Consider the following 21,912-nt stretch of genomic DNA (forward strand, 5'->3'; position numbering starts at 1 on the left):
TTTTTAAATATGATTCAACTTCAGGATATTCATAGGTGAGTGACTTCTTTTCCAAGAAGACATCAATCCCTGGTCATTACCATGGGGAGCATCAGCTTCCCCAGTAGCCCCTTCTCCCTAGGGAGAAGGCAAACATCATTTTACCAAAGGGAAAGGTAAGGAATAGAGTACGTATGTATGTATGTATGTATGTACTTATTTATTTGAGACAGGGTCTTGCTCTGTCGCCTATGCTGGAGTGCAGTGGTACAATCATGATTCACTGCAGCCTCAACCTTCTGGGCTCAATTGATCCTCCCACCTAAGCCTCCCAAGTTGCTGGGACCACAGGTAACACCTGGCTACTTTTTCTTTTTTTCTTTTTTCTTTTTTTTTTTTTTTTTTTTTTTGAGGAGTCTCGCTCTGTGACCCAGGCTGGAGTGCAGTGGTGCCATCTGGGCTCACTGCAACCTCCGCTTCCCAGGTTCAAGCGATTCTCCTGTCTCAGCCTCCTGAGTAGCTGGGATTACAGGTGCGTGCCACCATGCCCGGCTAATTTTTTGTATTTTTAGTAGAGACGAGGTTTCACCGTGTTAGCCAGGATGGTCTTGATCTCCTGACCTTATGGTCCATCAGCCTCAGCCTCCCAAGTGCTGGGATTACAGGCATGAGCCACCGCATCAGGCCCACACCTGGCTACTTTTTAAAACACATTTTTGTAGACAGAGGTCTCACTACGTTGCCCAGTCTGGTCTTGAACTCCTGGGCTCAAGCGATCCTCTTGCCTTGGTTTCCCAAAGTGCTGGGATTATAGACTTAAGCCACTGCACACAGCCAAGAATACTGTATTTAAATCTAAGTATTAGGAAGTCAGGATATCTATGAAATGGGTACAGATAGGAAGGCATATTCCTGTCCCCACTTAGAGAGCCCTAAGTCTGCCCAGAACTTAATGCTGTGGCACCCAAATTTTTGAGCCTTCATTTATGGTCATATCTATTAAAACATACGTTGACTTCCAAGTTCCAGAATGAGTAGAGTGTAAAATAGCAGTGGTTATATAAGCAGAATTAGCTCCTCTCACATTAGAAAGCATAATTTTAATGGCTCAATTCCTTCTTTTTCCTTTTTCAATGAAATGGGTGTTGGGGGGTAGAAATCAGAAGAATGTTGGAGAGTAGTACAAAATGATTTAAGTTCTAATTTGTACTTGTGCCAGTCTCACCAGGCACTTGAAATAAACAAATAAGGGGGAAAGTACCCATTGTATGTGCCAGAATCCCGCTGGCTCAAGGATTTTATTTTTTATTTTTTTTTTGAGACGGAGTCTCGCTCTGTCACCTAGCCTGGAGTGCAGTGACACATTCTTTTTTTGTATTTTTAGTAGAGACAAGAGTTTCACCATGTTGGCCAGACTGGTCTCGAACACCTAACCTCAAGTGATCCACCCGCTTCAGCCTCCCAAAGTCTGGCTCAAGGATTTTCTAGGTGTCTGGCTGGTTAACTTGTTAACTTCATTTGAATGAAGATGTTTATGACTGTTTAGAGCAGATGATACTTGTATTTTAATAGCAATAGTAGATGAAATGTATTGGGGGTGCTATCTACCTTATTTCATATACCTCAATACTTATTCATTCACATATATATGAATATCTTATTCGTATATATATGAAAACTTACTACATGCATTTATATTTAGTTATATATATCTCAGCATATCATATATACATATATATATCTAGTTATAGATATCTCTAGATATATCTGTCTCAGCTGCCCTAAAGGAGAAAACTAGGCCATCATAGATTCTTAACTATATAATACATTCAATGCTCTCACAATGGGATAACAGGAATGATGGTATTTACTAATGTGAACTAAAAAGGTAGGCTATGAACTGAACCCAGGGGAGGATTGAACAAACTTCAATAAATTCAGCATGTGACAAATAAATTGACAAAGACTGTAGGGAAAAAAAGGTTTATTTTCAAGGATTTGTGCAGACAATGGTGAATAAAAAATTGTATTTCAACTATAAAAAGGAGCTGACTTCATTCCACCCTGGCCTACAGGGTTTATGGTGATGCCAGTTTGAATCTGAGGCAATACTGCTATCCCCATTCCTCCACCTGTAAAAGATTCCCCCAGAGGAATAACATTCTATAACTTTTAGTCAAAAATATGTAAGACACATCAAACAAAGTAATGAGTTAAACAAGTTTCTGCTTATCTGCTTAGGGAAAGTCAAGAAATGAAACAAATGTATATTTGTTTCTGGCTGTAAATTACCTTTACCTTGTGCACTTTTTGGTACATTCTGGTATGAAAACATCTCAAAATGTAACAACACAAGAGTTTGGGTCAAGACGACCCACCCAGGAGGCTGTAAAAACTGGTTTGAACTAGAACTGTGGAATGGAACTAGTTTAAAATATGAAGCAGCTCTAAACACCAAGCTTAGAGACATTTGCCCTATTAGAAAACAAAAATCATTAAAGCTACAAAATAACAAGTGCAAACATGCTGAACCTGTTTCCAGGGAGTGACATTCCCTTCCGCCAACAGGTCCCAAACTCACACCCACAAGGTGTAACTCTCTTTCCTGTTCCACTAGATTTCCTTTCTCTCATCTCAAAGGTCCTCAGAAATGACAATGGAAAACGTATGAATTGTTGAAATTTACCCTGTGGACCAATTCCTGAAGAGATAACAGCCACAACTCTGAGATGATTAGACATGTAGTGTTTACTTGATGACTTTCTGTATTTCTAGAAACCCTCAAAGCATTAAACTGCCTATTTCAAAATCTAAACTTCCTAGCAGCTTTTATTATTTGGAGTAAGCAGACAGAAGACAATTTACTGCCACACAGGAATCAACCACAGCTAACTTGTCCACCATTAAGTTTTACGGTAATGGACAATTCAACTGGAAGACCCATGTCTATGCTTGCTTATAATAATTTAATTTTAGACCTACTCTTTTTTTTAAATAGAGAAGTTCTAGACATCCAACAGCTGATCCTTCCATAGATATAAGGAGGGAATGGAGAAGTCTTCCTGCCAAATGCTGAGCCATCTAAAATGGTCTGCTCAGGAGTTACTAACTCCATGGCAAAGTACTTCAGTATCAATTGCAAAGTTCTGTTTTCTTCTACTTCAGGAAACAACCTCATTTGATTTGTGGACCCTATGAACTGTCCAAACACACTGATGAATATCAGCAAATTCTCTCATTTGAATTTCTCATGTCCTTAAAGTAAATAGAATTTCCAGAGACAACTAAAGAGCAATGCAATATGAAGAAAATTAAAAGTTGGCTAAGAAAAATAAGTAATCAACTAAAAATTGCCATAACACTCAGACTTAAACAGAAAATAAGTTTGTTGTCTTTTATAAGATGACAAAACTTCAATCTAACATCACAAGTTCTTATACTAGATGAATTTACTAGTATATGAATCAATATACTAGATTTCTTTCTTCTACCCCAACTGCAAATATACTAAACAATTATTTCTTCAATAGTTTCTTTTTCCCCTAGTCGTGGCATTTAAAACTGAGTAACAGTATTTAGCACTAAGTAAATTTAGAAAATATAAAAAGGTTTTACGAAATAGCAACAGTTGATTCATTTTTCATATACCATCTGATCAAGTGAAGTCTCCATTTGAGGATACTGGTGAACAGAAAAATTTTTTCTTGTCTAAGCCACTGCTTTCTGGTCTCATCACACAGATAATTCTCAAATTTTATGTAGGCCCAGATTTTCTTGGCAAAACTCTCAAGATACCAGCACATAACACAGCTACTTCATCTGTTCTCTTTTTGCAATGAGCACTATGCCTCTCTTTTATGTTCCCAGATGGGTACATGAAAGATAAATTTCTAAAGCCAAAGAATTTCTTGGCATTTCGTAACTGTTTCCCACCCAGCATCCCCTCCCCAATTTGCCAGATCCAAATCAAAGAGTGAAAAGAAGTCTTGAAAATTCTCTCTCTTCAAAAGAAGTCTGAACACAGCCTAGTTCCTTCCCTAATGAGCCTCAGTTTGAAAAGATCCTGATGAGGAGCTGAAGAACAAAACAGGATGACAGGTTTTTATGAAGGAGGTATGTAATCTTATCACTGAGGGGTGTAATTTATCTGGACATTATATGCACTCTGCCAAGGACTGATTTACACACAGATCAAAGGAAGCTGGCTTTCTGCAGTCCCCTGAAGCATAAATAATGTTCGTGACCATGAGTTTTCCCCACATATAGCAGGAGCAGATGCTGTGGTGTCATCCTGGGGACCGATGATTTCAGCTGAACTCTCCTACACTGGGTTCAGGTCTCCAACAGGTTCTTCATCCCCGTCCCCTTGGTTGGCAGTTGATGACTTGGGTGCTTTGGAATTCATTTTATAAACAGGACGTAAAAGGCCATTACAACACAAGCAATTGCCACAGCAGCATGCAGCCTGGTTCCAATCACAGCGGCTAGCAGGCAAAAGAGAGAAGAAATCACACCCTGCCCTTCACCGAAGTCCTCACTTTCAAGGTGATATTTTGAAGTCTCTAGTCACAGACAGACATATCAACGCTCTCAAGGGCCTGGGATGTTTTTATTTTATTTTTGGAGGCAGTCTCACTCTGTCGGCCAGGCTGGAGTGCAGTGGCGCGATCTCGGCTCACTGCAACCTCTGCCACCCGGGTTCAAGCAATTCTCCTGCCTCAGCCTCTTGAGTAGCTGAGATTACAGGCGCCTGCCACCATGCCCAGCTAATTTTTGTATTTTTAGTAGAGATGGGGTTTCACCATCTTGGCCAGGCTGGTCTTGAACTCTTGACCTCAGGTGATCCACCCGCCTTGGCCTCCTAAAGTGCTGGAATTACAGGCGTGAGCCACCGTGCCCGGCTCCCTGGCTAATTTTTGTATTTTTAGTAGAGACAGGGTTTCACCATGTTGGCCAGGCTGGTCTCGAACTCCTGACCTTGGGTGATCTGCCCTCCTCGGCCTCCCAAAGTGTTGGGATTACAGGCATGAGCCACCGCGTCCGGCCTCTGGGATGTTTCTAAATGCTATCCTTATGCTTTAGGGTCTAGGTGAATATACTGTTTGTTTATATTTTGTCCTTTTTCAAAAAAAAAATTTAGGTAGATAGGATTCCAAATGAATGTGCCTCAAATAAAAAGTACAAAAAAGCATCTGAGTTAATTAACTCAAACCTTAAAACAGACTCCAATGTACCATTTACAGAAAATCAAGAAAAATTTTCTGTAGAAAAATTTTTTTCCCACTGAAGGGAGGAATTCCACCCCAGCCTAAAATGATTTGATGTGTATACTTTTACTCCATGGAGAATACAAAAATCATCTGGATGCTAAAATAGACAATTATGTTTTTAAATTTTTTTTTTTTTTTTTGAGACAGGGTCTCACCCTGTCACCTGGGCTGGAGTGCAGTGGCTCCACCATGGCTCACTGCAGCCTCAACCTCCTAGGCTCAAGCAATCCTCCCACCTCAGTCTCCTGAGTAGCTGGGACTACAGGCACGTGCCACCATACCTGGCTAATTTTTGTATATTTTGTAGAAATGGGGTCTCACTGTGTTGCCCAGGCTGATCTACAACTCCTGGACACAAGCAATCCTCCTGCCTTGGCCCCCCAAAGTGCTGAGATTATAGGCATGAGCCACCACACCCAGCAAATTTTAACTTTTACCTCTTCCCTCAACTTTGGAGAATGATTAATTTTCCAGACTCTCAGACCCAATCTGAGGGATTTTTTTCTAAAAATGAAACCAAATACAATCCCAGCTCACTGTACTCCCTACTTTGTAGCTCCACACTGTCCAGAGATGGCAGTCTCTTCTCCCTGTCCAGACATGGCCTCACCTTTGTAAAACACACCCCAAACACCCTTCTTCTCTGATAGCAGCCAGGTTTTGAGACGAGGTACTTTCTTGAAGTAGGCACAGGTGCAAACAAAGAGCAAACCAAACACCAGAATCCCATCCAAGGAGTACACTGTTAAATAAAGAAGAAGAAAAAACCTTAGGTACTGATCTAGCGTCGGACCTGTGATCCCGCCTGAGAACTCTAAGGAAGATAGTGTGTGACATAATAACAAAATAATAACCCCAACAGGCAGTACCGACACTTGACAAGGGGGAGCCAGGATCCTGGGACTAACACGATTATTTTACTGTTCCCAAAAATTGCTTGTAGGAGGAAGGGGGATCAATTGAGCCCAGGAGTTCGAGGCTGCAATGAACTACGATCATGCCACTGCACTGTAGCCTGAGCAACAGAGTGAGACCTCAACTCAAAAAAAATTTTTTTTTTTTTTTTACATCCCCTTTACTAAAATGTCACTGGTCCTTCCCCTCACCTTTCAAGAAGTAGAAATCCTGGGCAGAAATTAGCATCCCAGGAATGACTAGTGTTGGCAATAGATTGAGACATATGAATCCTTAGAGACTCAGCACAGAGAATTTAACATGTTCTTGTTATAAATCACTCATATGATAAAGGAGAGCTAGATATGTAGCCAAAACTGTCAGATGTGCAACTGTTGGTGAAGAATATGTTAAGGCAAAAAATTAAGCTTAATGAAAGTTGCAAGAGTAAGAACCCACATGACTACAATTTTCCTATCATCTTACACTTTATGGATGATACTCTAAGAAACCGAATTTCTGCCAGAATAATAACAGATTTTTCTAAAACAAAGAAAAAGGATCTAAGGCTTCAACATAGAAAGCTTTAACTTCTTAGCTCTGTTTCTTAAATACATAAACCAAGCTTATTTCTTGTACAGGGAAGCACAATGAATCACCTAATTGCAAAAAACAAGAAGATATTGGACCACAAAATGGGGGAAGAATGACTAAAATTTATTCAGCAACTACCGTGTCAAACTGCTGTCTTACTTCCTGGTTCAGATTCTGTCTTCCTCTGGGTAAATTCCCTTTTCTTACTGTGCCTAGTATTCTGAGACCTCTGACTTCCCAGGAAGCTCCAAATGAATATTATATATAACCAGTGTCCGCCAGTTCTAGATCACACTACCTCTCTTCCTCCAGTAAAACTGTCTCACAGCTAAGGTGTCACTAAGAAAGGGTCCAGCAAATTAATACATACACTAAGGTTTTCTGAGGAACTATACCTTCACGTGCTACCCCTTTTCTCTCATAAGTTTCTGCAGACAATGTCAAAATTCACAAGGAGGTTAAATTCGAGTCTTCAGTGCCAGGTCTATGGACAAAGTACTTTTGAGAAATGCTTTTCGGAGCCCCTCGAATCATCGTAATGCCTAAAAGGCTTTCTCTTCTCCTTTCCTGTAAGGTTGACGCTAAAAATCATGAAGGCCCTCCTTCCTGTCCTCCTCTGGAATTCAGAATTCATAAAGTGTTTGAAGAGGCCTGGAAAATTAGGTCAGATAAACTGCCTCATCATCTAGAAGAGGCAGTGTCTAAATCCACCCCTTGCAACACTAGTCAGGGTCTCCACGTGGGATCACCCCGCCAGGACTTTAAAATAGAAATCTTTCCGGTATTTTTCCATAAGAAGAAGCTTTTGTGGGGTCTACATTCACCAGCACCCCCAAAAGTGTGGGACTTGATATTCTATGTCATTTATTGGCCCTCTCAACAAAACTACGGTCCGAAAGCATGAGAACGCAGGGAGCTGGGAGGAGGAGCCTCTCTCTTCCCCGGGTTTAAATAGCAGTAGTACCTCTGGGACTGACCTCTCCAAGGGCCAGAAAGAACTAAGAAAAAGAAAAGGGAAAGCAAAGCATAGGGATAGATAACTCGAGGTGTGAGCATAAGAGGCACTGGGGGTCCTAGATGAATATGGGAAGGGGGAACCCGTAGAGGAGTATAGGGGTACAGAAGTTAGGGGCGTCGAGAGACCAAGGGGGGCCGGGCTGGGAGGGGGCGGGGAGAACGGCCACGTCAGTCCCGGCCCCGCCCGCCACGTTTTCCCTTCGTCCTTCACTCCCACCCTCCGCTAAGGGCATCAGTTCTCACCGTTCGTCATGGCGGCTGGCCCTGGACCTGGGTAGGGGGTCCGGGTTCAGTGGTAATAGCGGCGGAGATGGGGGAGCGCCCGCTTGACACTTCCCGATCCGGGCCGAGGCGACTGGAAGAAGCCGTAGTACGCAGGAGCAAGGGCCGAGAGGCGAGCGCCGAACGCTATCAGGAGTGGCTAGCCGATTGTCGAGCTCGGGAAACTGCGTGTTTACGTAGGGTAAGAAGAACGCTATCCCGGAGGCTTCCTACTTGGCCGTGGTAACTAAGTCTTTTCTGCGTGCCCCTGCGGGCGTAGGGCTGGGGCTGGCCCGCGTCAGTGTGTTTGAAAAGGTAAAGGCTTGTAGTTTTGTAGTTTATTTTGCGCCGTGGCGGCTGCTGTGTGTAAGCAGCAGCCTACCTATGAGGTTTTCATCGTCCTGGGCTTCCACTTGAGAGAACTCCAGCACCGCGGGTGAAGAAGCCGCACCTGCGGCCTCCGTGACTGCCCTTGAGCTGCTCTTCCTTACTCCGGATGGAAATCTAGTCAGACTGCGTCTGAACGTTGCAAATGAAATGAGGAACCTTGTAACAAAAACAAGTCGCGGCCGGGCGCGGTGGCTCACGCCTGTAATCCCAGCACTTTGGGAGGCCGAGCCAGGCGGATCACCTGAGGTCGGAGTTCGAGACCAGCCTGACCAACAAGGAGAAACCCCGTCTCTACTAAACATACAAAATTAGCCGGGCGCGGTGGCTCATGCCTGTAATGTAATCCCAGCTACTCGGGAAGCTGAGGCAGGAGAATCGCTTGAACCTGGGAGGCGGAGGTTGCGGTGAGCCGAGATCGCGCCATTGCACTCCAGCCTGGGCAACAAGAGCGGAAACTCCGTCTCAAAAACAACAACAACAACAACAACAAAAACCAAGTCGCATCTTTCAGATCCTAAAGCACCACGTCGTCGGAAAACATTCAAATGGTTGCCCGTTTGCTTGTGTGAATTTTTCTTTTCCTTAAACTATCAGGAGAATCTCTATTCTCCTGCATTTAATTAATGCTGGGTTCACTTCAGCCACTTTAACCAGAAATCGGCGATATCTAGACACCGCTTCTCTGGGGACACTTTGACAACGTGACAAAAGACATTGCCAGTCTAATGATGGGGGTGGGGTGGAGGAGACGAAAGTTCAGATTCAGATTTGCATACTGAAATCCTTAATTGCACACAACTCGGCCCGCTTTATTAGAGTTCGGGCGGAAGTGCGACACCGAGTCCTCCAAGGCTAACTGGAGGGTTAAATTATACGGTTACTAATCCGCCGTGCTTGTCAAGGGCCTAAAGGGACTCTGCCCCTTTCTGCTGCAGTGCCATCTGCTGGCTGCAGCCTGCTTGGTTACCCAGAGGGAAAACTGCCAAAGCATCCTCTGGAAGCTGGCCTGGAAAGACAAGCCAAAGTCTAGTGCAGGACAGATGCCTTGAGGAAATATACATATATGCAGAAAGAAAAAAAAAAAAAAAGACGGCGTATATACGGGACAAAACCTAGGACAAGGCCAGGCAGCCACTCAGATTATATATATGTTTGCACATTCACACACAGACAAATTCCCCTGCCCAAAAGAACTGTTCAGGACCACTCAAAAACAAAACAGAACAAAAGCTCTATTGTTTAGGCCTTCGAATCCTTCATCAACCATTGTCTAAAACAGCAGCAGCTGGCCGGGCGCGGCTCCCGCCTGTAATCCCAGCACTTTGGGAGGCCGAGGCAGGCGGATTACCTGAGGTCAGGAGTTCAAGACCACCCTGACCACATGGTGAAACCCCGTCTCTACTTAAAAAAAAAAAAAAAGAAAGAAAGAAAAAAAGAAATACAGAAATTAGCCTGGCATGGTGGCGTGCGCCTGTAATCCCAGCTACTCGGAAGGCAGAGGCAGGAGAATAGCTTGAACCCGGGAGGGAGAGGTTGCAGTGAGCCGAGACAGCACCACTGCCCTCCAGCCTGGGCGACAGAGCGAGACTCCATTTCAAATAATAATAATAACTGCCCCTCTTTGGCCGGGCGCGGTTGCTCACGCCTGTAATTCCAGCACTTTGGGAGGCCGAGGTGGGCGGATCACCTGAGGTCGGGAGTTCGAGACCAGCCTGACCAACATGGAGAAACCCCGTCTCTACTAAAAATACAAAAGTAGCCGGGCATGGTGGCACATGCCTGTAATCCCAGCTACTTGGGAGGCTGAGGCAGGAGAATCGCTTGAACTGGGGAGGCAGAGGTTGCGGTGAGCTGAGATACTGCCATAGCACGCTAGCCTGGGCAACAGAGTGAAACTCTGTCTCAAAAAAAACAAAGAAAAGAAAAAAAATTGCCCCTCTTGTAATCCTACAGCCATCACCTTAGTAATTTTGCTATATTGGTAGTCTTTAAGTATCAATTATGTCCTCACAACAATGAAAACTTACATTTTTATAACATTTTGACATTTTCAAAACAAACACACCTTGTCATATGATCTTATTTAACCCTCACAACTGCCTGATTACCCCTGTTTTAGAAATAAACCAAGGTTTAGGGTAAGGACTGCCAAGTATTACACTGGCACAATAATTCCAGCCTTCTGAAATCAGGACTAGAAAATTTTCCTCCATACCACACTGGTGTTTCCTTTGACAGCTACCACTACCTACTGAATAATGCCTAAGTCCTTAGCCTGCTACTCAAGGCCTTCCAATAGTATTTTCCACTGTTCCCTATATGGGCTTTAAGCTTTGTCTATAAAGACTATGTTCTTCAGTTACAGTCTTTGCTTTCTCATTTTTGCTCATGCCACTCACTTTTTAGAGATAATTTTTTCTCCCCATTTTTTTTTAACTAGATGAAAACCTCTCCAGTTTTTGTCATACTCTGAAAGACAAGTCTTTCCTCTTCTGTCATTCTCAGAGGTTAGAATAAAAGTTAATCAGCTGGGCGCGGGGGCTCACGCCTGTAATCTCAACACTTTGGGAGGCCGAGGCGGGAGGATCACCTGAGGTCGGGAGTTCGAGACCAGCCTGGCCAGCATGGTGAAACCCCGTGTCTACTAAAAATTCAAAAAAATTAGCCGGGAGTGGTGGCAGGTGCCTGTAATCCCAGCTACTCAGGAAGCTGAGGCGAAAGAATCACTTGAACCTGGGAGATGGATATTGCAGTGAGCCAAGATTGTGCCATTGCACTCCAGCCTGGGCAACAGAGTGAGACTCCACCACAAAAAAAAAAAAAAAAAAAAAAAAAAAGTTAAGCCCGGGCGCAATGACTCACGCCTGTAATCCCAGCACTTTGGGAGGCCAAGGTGGGCAGATCACCTGAGGTCAGGAGTTCAAGACCAGCCTGGCCAACATGGTGAAACCTTGTCTAAAAACACAAAACTAAAAACACAAAAATTAGCTGGGCATGGGGGCGTGCGCCTCCAATCCCAGCTACTCAGGTGGCTAAAGCAGGAGAATCGCTTCAGACTGGGAGGCGAAGGTTGCAGTGAGCCGAGATTGTGCCACTGTACTCCAGCCTGGACAACAGAGTGAGACTCCCTCTCAAAAAAAAAAAAAGAATAAAATGTAAAGGCTGGGCATGGTGGCTCACACCTGTAATCCCAGCACTTTGGGAGACCGAGACGGGTGGATCACTTGGGGTCAGGAGTTGGAGACCAGCCTGGCAACATCGTGAAACCCTGTCTTTACTAAAAATACAACAATTAGCTGGGCGTGGTGGTGTCTGTCTGTAATCCCAGCTACTCGGGATGCTGAGGCAGGAGAATCACTTGAACCGGGGAGGCAGAGGTTGCATTAAGCCGAGATCACGCCACTGCACTCCAGCCTGGGAGACAGAGCAAGACTATGTCTCATAAACAGAAAAAAAAAAAAATTAAGGATGAAATCAAAGCTGAAAAACCAGGAGGAGTGATGAACTGGCAAATTACAATTTTTTTTTTTTTGAGACAAAGTCTCACTCTGTTGCCCAAGCTGGAGTGCAGTGGTGCAATCACTGCTCACTGCAACCTCCTCTTCCTGGGTTCAAGCAATTCTTCTGCCTCTCCTCCGGAGTAGCTGGAACTACAGGCATGCGCCATCGTGCCCAGCTAAGTTTTGTATTTTTAGTAGAGATGGGGTTTCACTATGTTGGCCAGGCTGGTCTTGAACTCCTGACCTCGTGATCCGCCCGCCTCGGCCTTCCAAAGTGCTGGGATTACAGGCGTGAGCCACCACACCCGGTGGCAAATTCCAATTTTTATTTTATTTTATTTTAGCTTTGAGACAGAGTCTGGCTCTGTCGCCCAGGCTGGAGTACAGTGGCGCCATCTCGGCCCACTGCAAGCTCCGCCTCCCAGGTTCCCGCCATTCTCCTGCCTCAGCCTCCGAAGTAGCTGGGACTACAGGCGCCTGCCACCACGCCCGGCTAATTTTTTGTATTTTTAGTAGAGACGGGGTTTCACCGTGTTGACCAGGATGGTCTTGATCTCCTGACCTCGTGATCCACCTGCCTCGGGCTCCAAAGTGCTGGGATTACAGGCATGAGCCACCGTGCCCGGCCTCAAATTACTATTTGTAAAGGGCAGTGATAATGCACACAGTATCTTATGATTAAACAGTTTTCTTTTAACTCCACTCAAAATTTACTTTTTCTTCATTTTCCACGTCTGTCTCTATTCTTCCTACTTTTTTTCTCCCACTCTTAAATTTATTTCTTCTTTCTCCCTCCACCATATTTTTTCTTTTTCATATTGTAAAAGATATTTTACATTTTTTTAATTGAATAGAGTGAGTCTCACCAGGCTATTTCAAAATTAGTTGTATCAAGACTTTTATATTCTAAAATCAAAAAGTTGACCAGGTGCGGTGGCTCATGCCTGTAATCCCAGCACTTTGGGAGGCCGAGGCAGGCAGATCACGTCAACAGATTGAGATCATCCTGGCCAACATGGTGAAACCCCGTCTCTACTAAAAATACAAAAATTAACTGGGCGTGGTGGCACGCACCTGTAGTCCCAGCTACTCGGGAGGCTGAGGCAGGGGAATCGCTTGAACGCGGGAGGAGGAGGTTGCAGTGAGCCGAGGTCGCGCCACTGCACTCCAGCCTGGTGACAGAGTGAGACCCCGTCTCAAAAAAAAAAAAAGTTCAGTTTTCTGTGAAATTAAGTTAGCTCCTTTCTAAGGTTGTTGGAGGATTAAGTGAATTACTATTTACAACAATATCTGACATGAGTAAGTATTCCATAAATGATAGCTATTATTGTTGTTCATTTTGAGGGAAGAGAGAGACCCTCTCATATTGTTCTATACTCAGAAAAGGAAAGAGAAGAGAAACTAAAGGCAGGTAGCCCAGTGCCTAGGAACCACACCTGAAACCAGGCCTAGGCCTGCCTGACCTAAGCCTGGTAGTTGAAATTCAACCCGTGACTTAGCAACTGATGTTATCTATAGATTCCATATATTGTATGGAAAGACAATGTGAAACCTCCAGTTCTGTTCTGTTTCGCTCTGACCACCGGTGCTTGCAGCCCCTGTCATGTACCCGCTAGCTTGCTCAATCGATCATGACCCTCTCATGTGGACCCCCTTAGAGTTGTGAGCCCTTAAAAGCACAAGTTGAGCACCTGAAGAGCTCGGCTCTTGAGACAGGAGGCTTGCCGATGCTCCCAGCCGAACAAACCCCTTCCTTCTTTAACTCGGTGTCTGAGGAGTTTTGTCTGAGGCTCCTCCTGCTACAATTTGTTTTAAAAGTATCTGTGGTTGGCCTGGTGGCTCACGCCTGTAGCCCCAGCACTTTGGGCACTGAGGTGGGCGGATCGCTTGAGCTCAAGAGTTCAAGACTGGCCTGCACAATATAGTGAAAGTCTGTCTCTACAAAAAATAAAAAAATTACCCAGGCATGGTGATGCATGCCTGTGGTCCCAGCTACACGGGAGGCTGAGGTAGCAGAATCACCTCAGCCTTGGAAGTGGAAGTTGCAGTGAGTCATGATTGTACTGCTGCACTCCAGCCTGGATAACAGAGCGAGACCCTGTCTCAAAAAAAAAAAAAAAAAAGTACTTGTCAGTGTCTACTATTGTGTGCTAAGCACTTTGCTTGATTTTGCAGAAATGGGGCATAAATAAGTCCCTGCCCTCAGAGAAGAAAATATGTTGGGTAAGATAGATGAATAAACACATTTTAATAGAACATGAGCATTGTGTAAAGACAGTATCTTTGATTTTCACAACTGTTTTACAGATTTTTTTTTAATTAAATCTTGAGACTTAAAGAAGGGACGTGGGTGAGATAACATAGCCTGTTAGGATCCATACCCAGGTCTAAGTTCAAAGCTCCCTTTCCCTTGTTATCACACTGCCTCAAATTACAGTGCTTTCCACTGATACTGATCTTTGATTATTTTGTTACAATCATTAATGTTTCTGTCACCCTGGAAAGTCTCATAGCCTCACTGCCACCCAGTGCAATCATGTCTCACATCAGGCCAAAGCCTGGGTGACCAGCTCTTGCAGCCCAACTGCAAAGAATAAATAGAGCCTACTGGCCTAGGGACTCTCAATTCAGACAGTTCTTCCTCAATTCATTTCAGTGTTCACTGGAGAATTGGTAGTTGTTGCCAAACGCCTGTCAGTCAAGAACAGTGGCCTGTTTGTTAGGGTTGTTGCAGTTATTGTGGTGAACACTAATCAGTCATGGGGACCATGACTGTGGCATTCTGGTTTAACCAAAGAGTAAGTTGAGCCTCAAAGGCACAGCTTGCAACAATAGCTTCATTTGAATTACAACATATTTGAAAAGGGATGTCAAATAGGCATTAATTTATGCTACAAACATTTGTTCCAGGACTTCTAAATCTAAGGAATGTGCTAGCCTTTGGGAACTCAAAGATGAATGAGAAATAGACTCTGTTCTTAAAAAGTTTAAGATTTAGTAGAAAAAGATAAGCTGTGTTTATAAATAACCAAAAAATACAGCAGAAAGTGAGAAGTGTCCAAGGAAAATGAAAACTAAGTGCCGGGGTGGCGGGGGGTGCGTAGAAATGGGAAACTGCCTTCAGCTGGAGCGTTCAGGGAAGGCTTTATTGAGGAGCAGACATTTTAGCTGGGCCTGAAAAGCTTATAGCATTTCAATAAGCAGAAATAAAGAGCATTCTAGTGGGGAGGGAATTGAGCCATCAAAGGCCTGGAGAGGGAAAGTGTAAGGTAAGATTGGGGCACAGTAAAGCCTCCCTTCCTCCTTCAATGGCTAACTCACATTCATCCCTCAAGTCCCAACTCAGACCTCACTTGCTCAAGGTAGACTTCTCGGACCTTCAGTCTACTTCCCCGATCATGTTTCCAAAGCATACTATATCTGTTTAACTTATGTCCCCCTGCTATATTGTAATGTTCATTTGTTTTGTTTGTCATTTTATCCACAATCCCATAGCTAGTGCTGAACATTTTGCAAGTGCTTCATGAATATTTATTGCATGAATAGTTGAACGTGGCCTTGTGGAACTGGAATGCAGAGCTCATGAAGGAGAACAGCAGAAGATAATGGTGAAAGGTAGGCCCTTAAATAAAAACAACTGCCGGGCACGGTGGCCCATACCTGTACTCCCAGCACTTTGGGAGGCCAAGGCGGGCGGATCACCTGAGGTCGGGAGTTCAAGACCAGTCTGACCAACATGGAGAAACCCCATCTCTACTAAAATACAAAATTAGCCAGGCGTGGTGGCCCATGCCTGTAATCCCAGCTACTCGGGAGGCTGAGGCAGGAGAATCGCTTGAACCCGGGAGGCAGAGGTTGCCGTTAACCAAGATTGCACCATTGCACTCCAGCCTGGGCAACAAGAGCGAAACTCCATCTCAAAAAATAAAAAAATAAATAAAAACAATGATACTTATGGAATATTTACTACATGCCAGGTACTACCCAAAACACTTTATGGTTATTAACACATCTAATAACCTCATAATAACCTTATATGGTTAGTAACTATTATTATCCCCCTGTCATAGATGAGGAAATGGGTGTACCAGCAGGTCAAGTAAGTTGTCTCAAGTTAACATAGCTGATAAATAGTACACCTAGGATTTCAGACTCAACCTATCTGATCTCAGAGTCTGCATATTTAACCATGGACCATAGGAAGTGCGGTTAAGACTCCATTAAGATTATTGCAGAAATTCTGAAAGCCATTTTAAAAGTGACATAACCTCACTAAGCCCAAATTAGGGAGAAGCACTGTAGACGTCTACACCCTGGGATGGAGGGGTGAAAGTGGAGGTAGGGGTGGGACTGCAAAGCTTCTGCCTTGATTTGGAGTCTGAGTGGTGCTACCTGCCTACCAATATCCCATCACTAACACCTCTCAGACCCACCATCCAGCTCCTGCTTTCCTCATTTCTGATAATCCCACCCCTGCCATTCCTTCCAAATTACTCTCATAGAGCTCCATTTCTTCCTTCTATCAATTACCTCTCTGCTGATTCCATTCTTTTGTGAACAAATCTCTTTTGTCATTACCTTTTTCATTAAAAGCTCATTCCATTTTTTTGCTGTAATGAAAAACAGGATTTTCTGAGCAGTTAGCTAAATGGCTGGGATAAGTTCACAGCTTCATTCATTCAGTAATCATTTATTCAAAGTCCACATTCCTAGGTCCTAATGCCCTCTTTTTTCTTTCTTTTTTTTTTGAGAAAGAATCTCGCTCTTGTTGCCAGGCTGGAGTGCAGTGGCATGATCTCGGCTCACTGCAACCTCTGCCTCCCGGGTTCAAGCGATTCTCCTGCCTCAGCTTCCCAAGTAGCTGGGACTACAGGTGCGTGCCACCACGCCCAGCTAATTTTTGTATTTTTAGTAGAGACGGGGTTTCACCATGTTAGCCAGGATGGTCTCAATCTCTTGACCGCTTGATCCGCCCACCTCGGCCTCCCAAAGTGCTGGGATTACAGGAGTGAGCCACCGCTCCCGGCCTTTACTGCCCTCTTAAGGCTACTTTCCTCTTTGCTTTTCTACCTTCGGTATCCAACTATATACTCATTCTTTAACCTGTTATAATCTGGCTTCCATCTTCACCAACACCCTCAAACTTTGTTCTCCAGATCATTCCCATACCTCCTAATTGTCAAATCCAAGGCCTTTTCTTAAATCTTCAATCTTGTAATCTCTGGCACTGAGCACTCCATACCACCTGCTTTTCTTTGTTGGTTTTGTTTTGTTTTGTTTTGAGACAGAGTCTTGCTCTGTTACCCAGGCTGGAGTGCAGTGGCATGATCTTGGCTCACTGCAACCTCCGCCTCCTCGGTTCAAGCTGTTCTTCTTCCTTAGCCTCCCGAGCAACTGGGACTACAGGTGCTCGCCACCACACCTGGCTAATTTTTTTATTTTATTTTTATTTTTTGTATTTTTAGTAGAGACAGGTTTTCATCATGTTGGCCAGCCTGGTCTGAAACTCCTGACCTCAAGTGATCAGCCCAAACCTGCTTCTTTTTGAAACTTTTTCTTTTTGGGTTTTCAGTTCTTCTCCTCCCTCTCCTCCTCCTTATCCTACTTTTATCTTTTCCTACCTCTTTGACTATTCCTTCTGTCACTCTGTCTCCTTGATGTACTGTTTCTAAGGCTGTGCCCTTTGCCTCTATTCTCTCAGCCTTTGTTTCCGTGCAATCTCTAGACTATCACTTTGTGATGGTATCTCCCATGTCATTTTCTCTAGTACTAATTTTTCTTTCTTTCTTTCTTTCTTTTTGTGTGTGTGTGTTTTAGTAGAGACAGGGTTTCACCATGTTGCCCAGGCTGGTCTCGAACTCCTGAGCTCAGGGAGTCCACCCACCTTGGCCTCCCAAAGTGCTAGGATTACAGGCGTGAGCCACCACACCCGGCTTCTAGTACTAATTTTTCTGTGGATTTCTGGGCTTGTAATTCCTGGCCTGGATTTCCATCAGTTTTAGTACATCTCCAGACTCTCAAACACAGACTAAACTCATTTCCTTCCACTTCCAACTTCTTTCCCCTTTTTCTTTCCTATTTATATTAATAGCATTCCATTCTTCTGTCAATAGCTTTCACATTCATTGTCACAAAGTCCTGTAAATTGTCTCATAAAGTTTGTGTTAAATCAGTTCCTTCTTCCTCTTTGCCTTAATTCAGATTATAATCATTTCTCATCCTAGTTTCCCCGCAAAAGTGATCTTTTTAAAAACTGTAAAGTCATGTGACACATCTGTTTAAAGACTTCCCAAGAACTCTGTAGTTTGAAGTTCAGTCTCTGAAGAGAACATTTAAGGCCTTTCACACGCAAATTCCAGCCTCATTTCCTGCATCCCCACCCAAAAAACTTGGCTCTGGCAACCCACAGAGAACATCTTGTAGAAGCACACCATGACTTTTCACTCTGTGTTTTCCTTCTGCTCTGCTTATCACACTGCAATTTTTTTTTTTTTTTTTTTTTTTTTTTGAGACGGAGGCTTGCTCTGTTGCCCAGGCTGGAGTGCAGCGGCGCGATCTCGGCTCACTGCAAGCTCCGCCTCCCGGGTTCATGCCATTCTCCTGCCTCAGCCTCCCAAGTAGGTGGAACTACAGGCGCCCCACACCACGCCCAGCCAATTTTTTGTATTTTTTTTAGTAGAGACAGGGTTTCACTGTGTTAGCCAGGATGGTCTCAATCTCCTGACCTCGTGATCCGTCTGCCTCGGCCTCCCAAAGTGCAGGGATTATAGGCGTGAGCCACCACGCCTGGACTGACACTGCAATTTTTTTTCCCCCACTTTGTGTTTTGGATCTCAGTTTCACAGGATTGAATTATTCACATGCCGCAGCTCATGGCATAGTATTACAATTGGCCCTTCCAAAGTCCTTCACTTTTTATTTATCAATTTATTCCTTTTATCCTTATTCCCATTTCTCCTACACTGCAACTTTCTAGTGTGTTTAATGTCTACGCTTTTTTATATTTTCCTTTAAAATAAGTAGTATTTTTAATTTCTATAAATGGTATTATATTATAGATTTTATTGTTTCTTTTTTAACTTAGCACTGTTTTCAAGTTCTGTCCATGTTGCTAAATCTATTGCTTCTGATTGCTGCATTGTACTCCGTGCTGTGCATCCAGCATATTTTACCTATCTACTCCACTGATAACAGACACTATGAATGTTTTATGCCTGACCTCCTGGACACTGGATCACTACCTAAAAGCAGTTCTCAAATCTATCAGGCTCAACAATCTCCCTTAAATATTAATAACAAATACAGTGTCTCCATTATTGTGTAGTGAAATTCAAAAATAATATAATTTACTGTGGTAGGTGACCTCTCAGAAAGCCCCCAGTGATCTCCCCAGCAATATTCTTGCCCTTATGTCATCCCCTGTCCTTGAATTTGGGCTGCACTTTTTTTTTTTTTTTTTCTGAGATGGAGTCTTGCTTTGTCGGCCAGCCTGGAGTGCAGTGGCACCATCTCAGCTCACTGCAACCTCCGCCTCCCGGGTTCAAGCAATTCTCCTGTCTCAGCCTCCTGAGTAGCTAGGATTACAGGTGTGCATCACCACACCCGGCTAATTTTTGTATTTTTAGTAGAGACAGGGTTTCACCATGTTGGCCAGGCTGGTCTCAAACTCCTGACCTCCTGATCCGCCCACCTCGGCCTCCCAAAGTGCTGGGATTACAGGCGTGAGCCACTGCGCCCAGCCCTAGCTGCACTTTTTTACTTACTTCTAGTGAATAGAATAGGGCAGAAATCATAGGATGTCACTTCCAAAATTAGGTAACAAAAAACCTGTGATTTCTGTCTTTTGGGTTCTCCCACTTGTGTCCTCTGGAGGAAGGCAACTGGCACATTGTGAGCTGCCCTATGGAGTGGATTACATGGCAAGGAACTGAGGGAGACCTCTGGGCAACATCCATTAAAGAACTGAGGCCCTTAGTCCAACAACCTGGAGGAAGTGAAACCTCCAGCAACCTGTGAGTGACTGGCAAATTCTCCTCCATCAACACTTGAGGTATGACTGCAGCCCCAGCCAACATCCCGACTGCAACAGGAGGGACCTTGAGCCACAGGCACCCAGTTAAATTGCACCCACATTGCTGACCCACAGAAACTGTGTGATAAATATTTGTTTTAAGCCACTAAGTTTTGGGGTAATTTGTTACAGCAATAAATAACTAATATATCTACCTACTCACATAATTTTGAAAATAACATAATATCCTAACAGGATCCAGTGATCCAGTGGCCAGGAGGTCAGGCATAAAGGTAATATAAAAGTAAAGTAAAAATAGTAACATTTGTTTCAATATATAAATACTCAGGTATGATGGCACTAGGGGGGGATAATGAAGATTTCAGATGCTTCTACCTATATGTAGAATTGCTTTGAATGCAGACTGATTTGGGTGAGTATTGTCGACCTAAAAGGAAGAAGCTGAGGCAAAATTAATATAGATAGAGAGTTTATTTGGGCCAAACTTGAGGATTGCAACTCAGCAGCATAAAGTTGCCTAGAATATACACTCTAAGATTAGCAGCAGGTACAAGTGGATTTTTAAAGGAAAAGAATGAGGACAGGGAGTGGGCTGATACAAAGTTGTCTTTAAGGAGTTCTCATTGGTTCACAAAAATAACATTGATTAGTAATTGGCTAAACATTATCAAGCTATAGGGTGTGCGATATGGTGTCTGATGGGGCATAATTAGGCTAATTTATAACTAATACTTGTGGCAATAGCAAGCGGTTTTAAGACATAAATACATAGCTCAAAAGGGGGCAAGCAGGATGTGATTGCCTCTCATTTTAATGCCTCTTTGGGCCTAATAATTTAACTCACATTCCTCAAATCAAAGTTATTTTTTCATTATTCACTATTCAAATTATTACAAGTGATGTTGCTTTTGGTGACGTTATTTCTTGAAATGGTACACAGCTCTTAATGAATTCCAGACAAAACAAAATACAATTACTATTCAATTTTGGGGTAATAACATTCCTAGAAACTTCAACGTACATTAAAAGTGTGGGAAAATGCTTTGTGTTAATTTTTTTAATTTTTATTTTTTGAGATGGAGTCCCGCTCTGTCACCAGGCTGGAGTGCAGTGGCACAATCCCGGCTCACTGCAACCTCTGCCTCCCGGGTTCAAGCGATTCTCCTGCCTCAGCCTCCCGAGTAGCTGGGATTACAGACGTGCGCCACTACGCCCAGCTAATTTTTGTACTTTTAATAGAGACGGGGTTTCATCATGTTGGCCAGGATGGTCTTGAGCTCCTGACTTTGTGATCCGCCCACCTCGGCCTCCCAAAGTGCTGGGATTACAGGCGTGAGCCACCGCGCCCGGCCGCTTTGTGTTTATTAACAAAGATAGGTTCAACTCTCAGATAATTAGTTTTCACTCACCGAATGTTCAGCAGGACATTCAGAAATCGTGTGTATTACGGGATTTTCTTTATGTAGCATCATCTGTTACACTGTAGGGACATTTATATTATATCCCTAGCTCTGGCCTTCCAATGCCTGTGGTTTTGCCAGCCATTGTTCTGACCAAAAGCCTTCCCCGGTGGACACGGTGGCTCACACTTGTAATCCCAGCACTTTGGGAGGCAGAGGGGGGCAGATCGCTTGAGGCCATGAGTTCCAGACCAGCCTGGGCAATGTGGGGAAACCCCATCTCTACTAAAAATACAAAAATTAGCTGGGCATTGGTGGTGTGCGCCTGTAATCCCAGCTACTTGGAGGCTGAGGTGGGAGGATGGCTTGAGCCCAGCAGGTCTAGGCTGCAGTGAACCCTGATTGCGCTGCTTCACTCCATCCCGGGGTACAGTGAGGTTGTGTCTCAAAAAAAACAAAAATAAGGCCGGGCATGGTGGTGCACGCCTGTAATCCCAGCTACTCGGGAGGCTGAGGAAGGAGAATCACTTGAACACGGGAGGCAGAGGTTGCAGTGGGCCGGGATCGCGCCACTG

General features: G+C 43.9%; 1 protein-coding gene and 1 long non-coding RNA gene across 3 annotated transcripts; one reads left to right on the forward strand and one right to left on the reverse strand.

Moving 5' to 3' along the window:
* Positions 1-1,946: 1,946 nt before the first annotated feature.
* Positions 1,947-8,139, reverse strand: TMEM167B (transmembrane protein 167B). 2 transcript variants are annotated; one of them, XM_009427020.3, is made up of 3 exons: positions 7,998-8,139; positions 5,860-5,991; positions 1,947-4,463 (listed from the first exon to the last, which is right to left on the reverse strand). In XM_009427020.3, exons 1-3 carry the CDS (start codon positions 8,005-8,007, stop codon positions 4,381-4,383), a joined length of 225 nt encoding a protein of 74 aa, XP_009425295.1. In that variant the 5' UTR covers positions 8,008-8,139; the 3' UTR covers positions 1,947-4,380. The 2 variants fall into 2 exon arrangements, with proteins under 2 accessions (XP_009425295.1, XP_016779372.1); XM_016923883.3 differs by having other exon boundaries at positions 5,799-5,991; positions 7,998-8,135.
* Positions 8,140-8,221: 82 nt separating this feature from the next.
* On the forward strand, positions 8,222-16,754 carry LOC104001853 (uncharacterized). Its single transcript, XR_010159156.1, has 3 exons — positions 8,222-8,330; positions 15,401-15,520; positions 16,661-16,754. It is a non-coding gene; the product is annotated as an uncharacterized LOC104001853 (long non-coding RNA).
* The last annotated feature ends 5,158 nt before the right edge of the window (positions 16,755-21,912 follow it).

Source organism: Pan troglodytes, chromosome 1 (genome assembly GCF_028858775.2).
Source record: "Pan troglodytes isolate AG18354 chromosome 1, NHGRI_mPanTro3-v2.0_pri, whole genome shotgun sequence".
Classification (NCBI taxonomy): Eukaryota; Metazoa; Chordata; class Mammalia; order Primates; family Hominidae; genus Pan; species Pan troglodytes.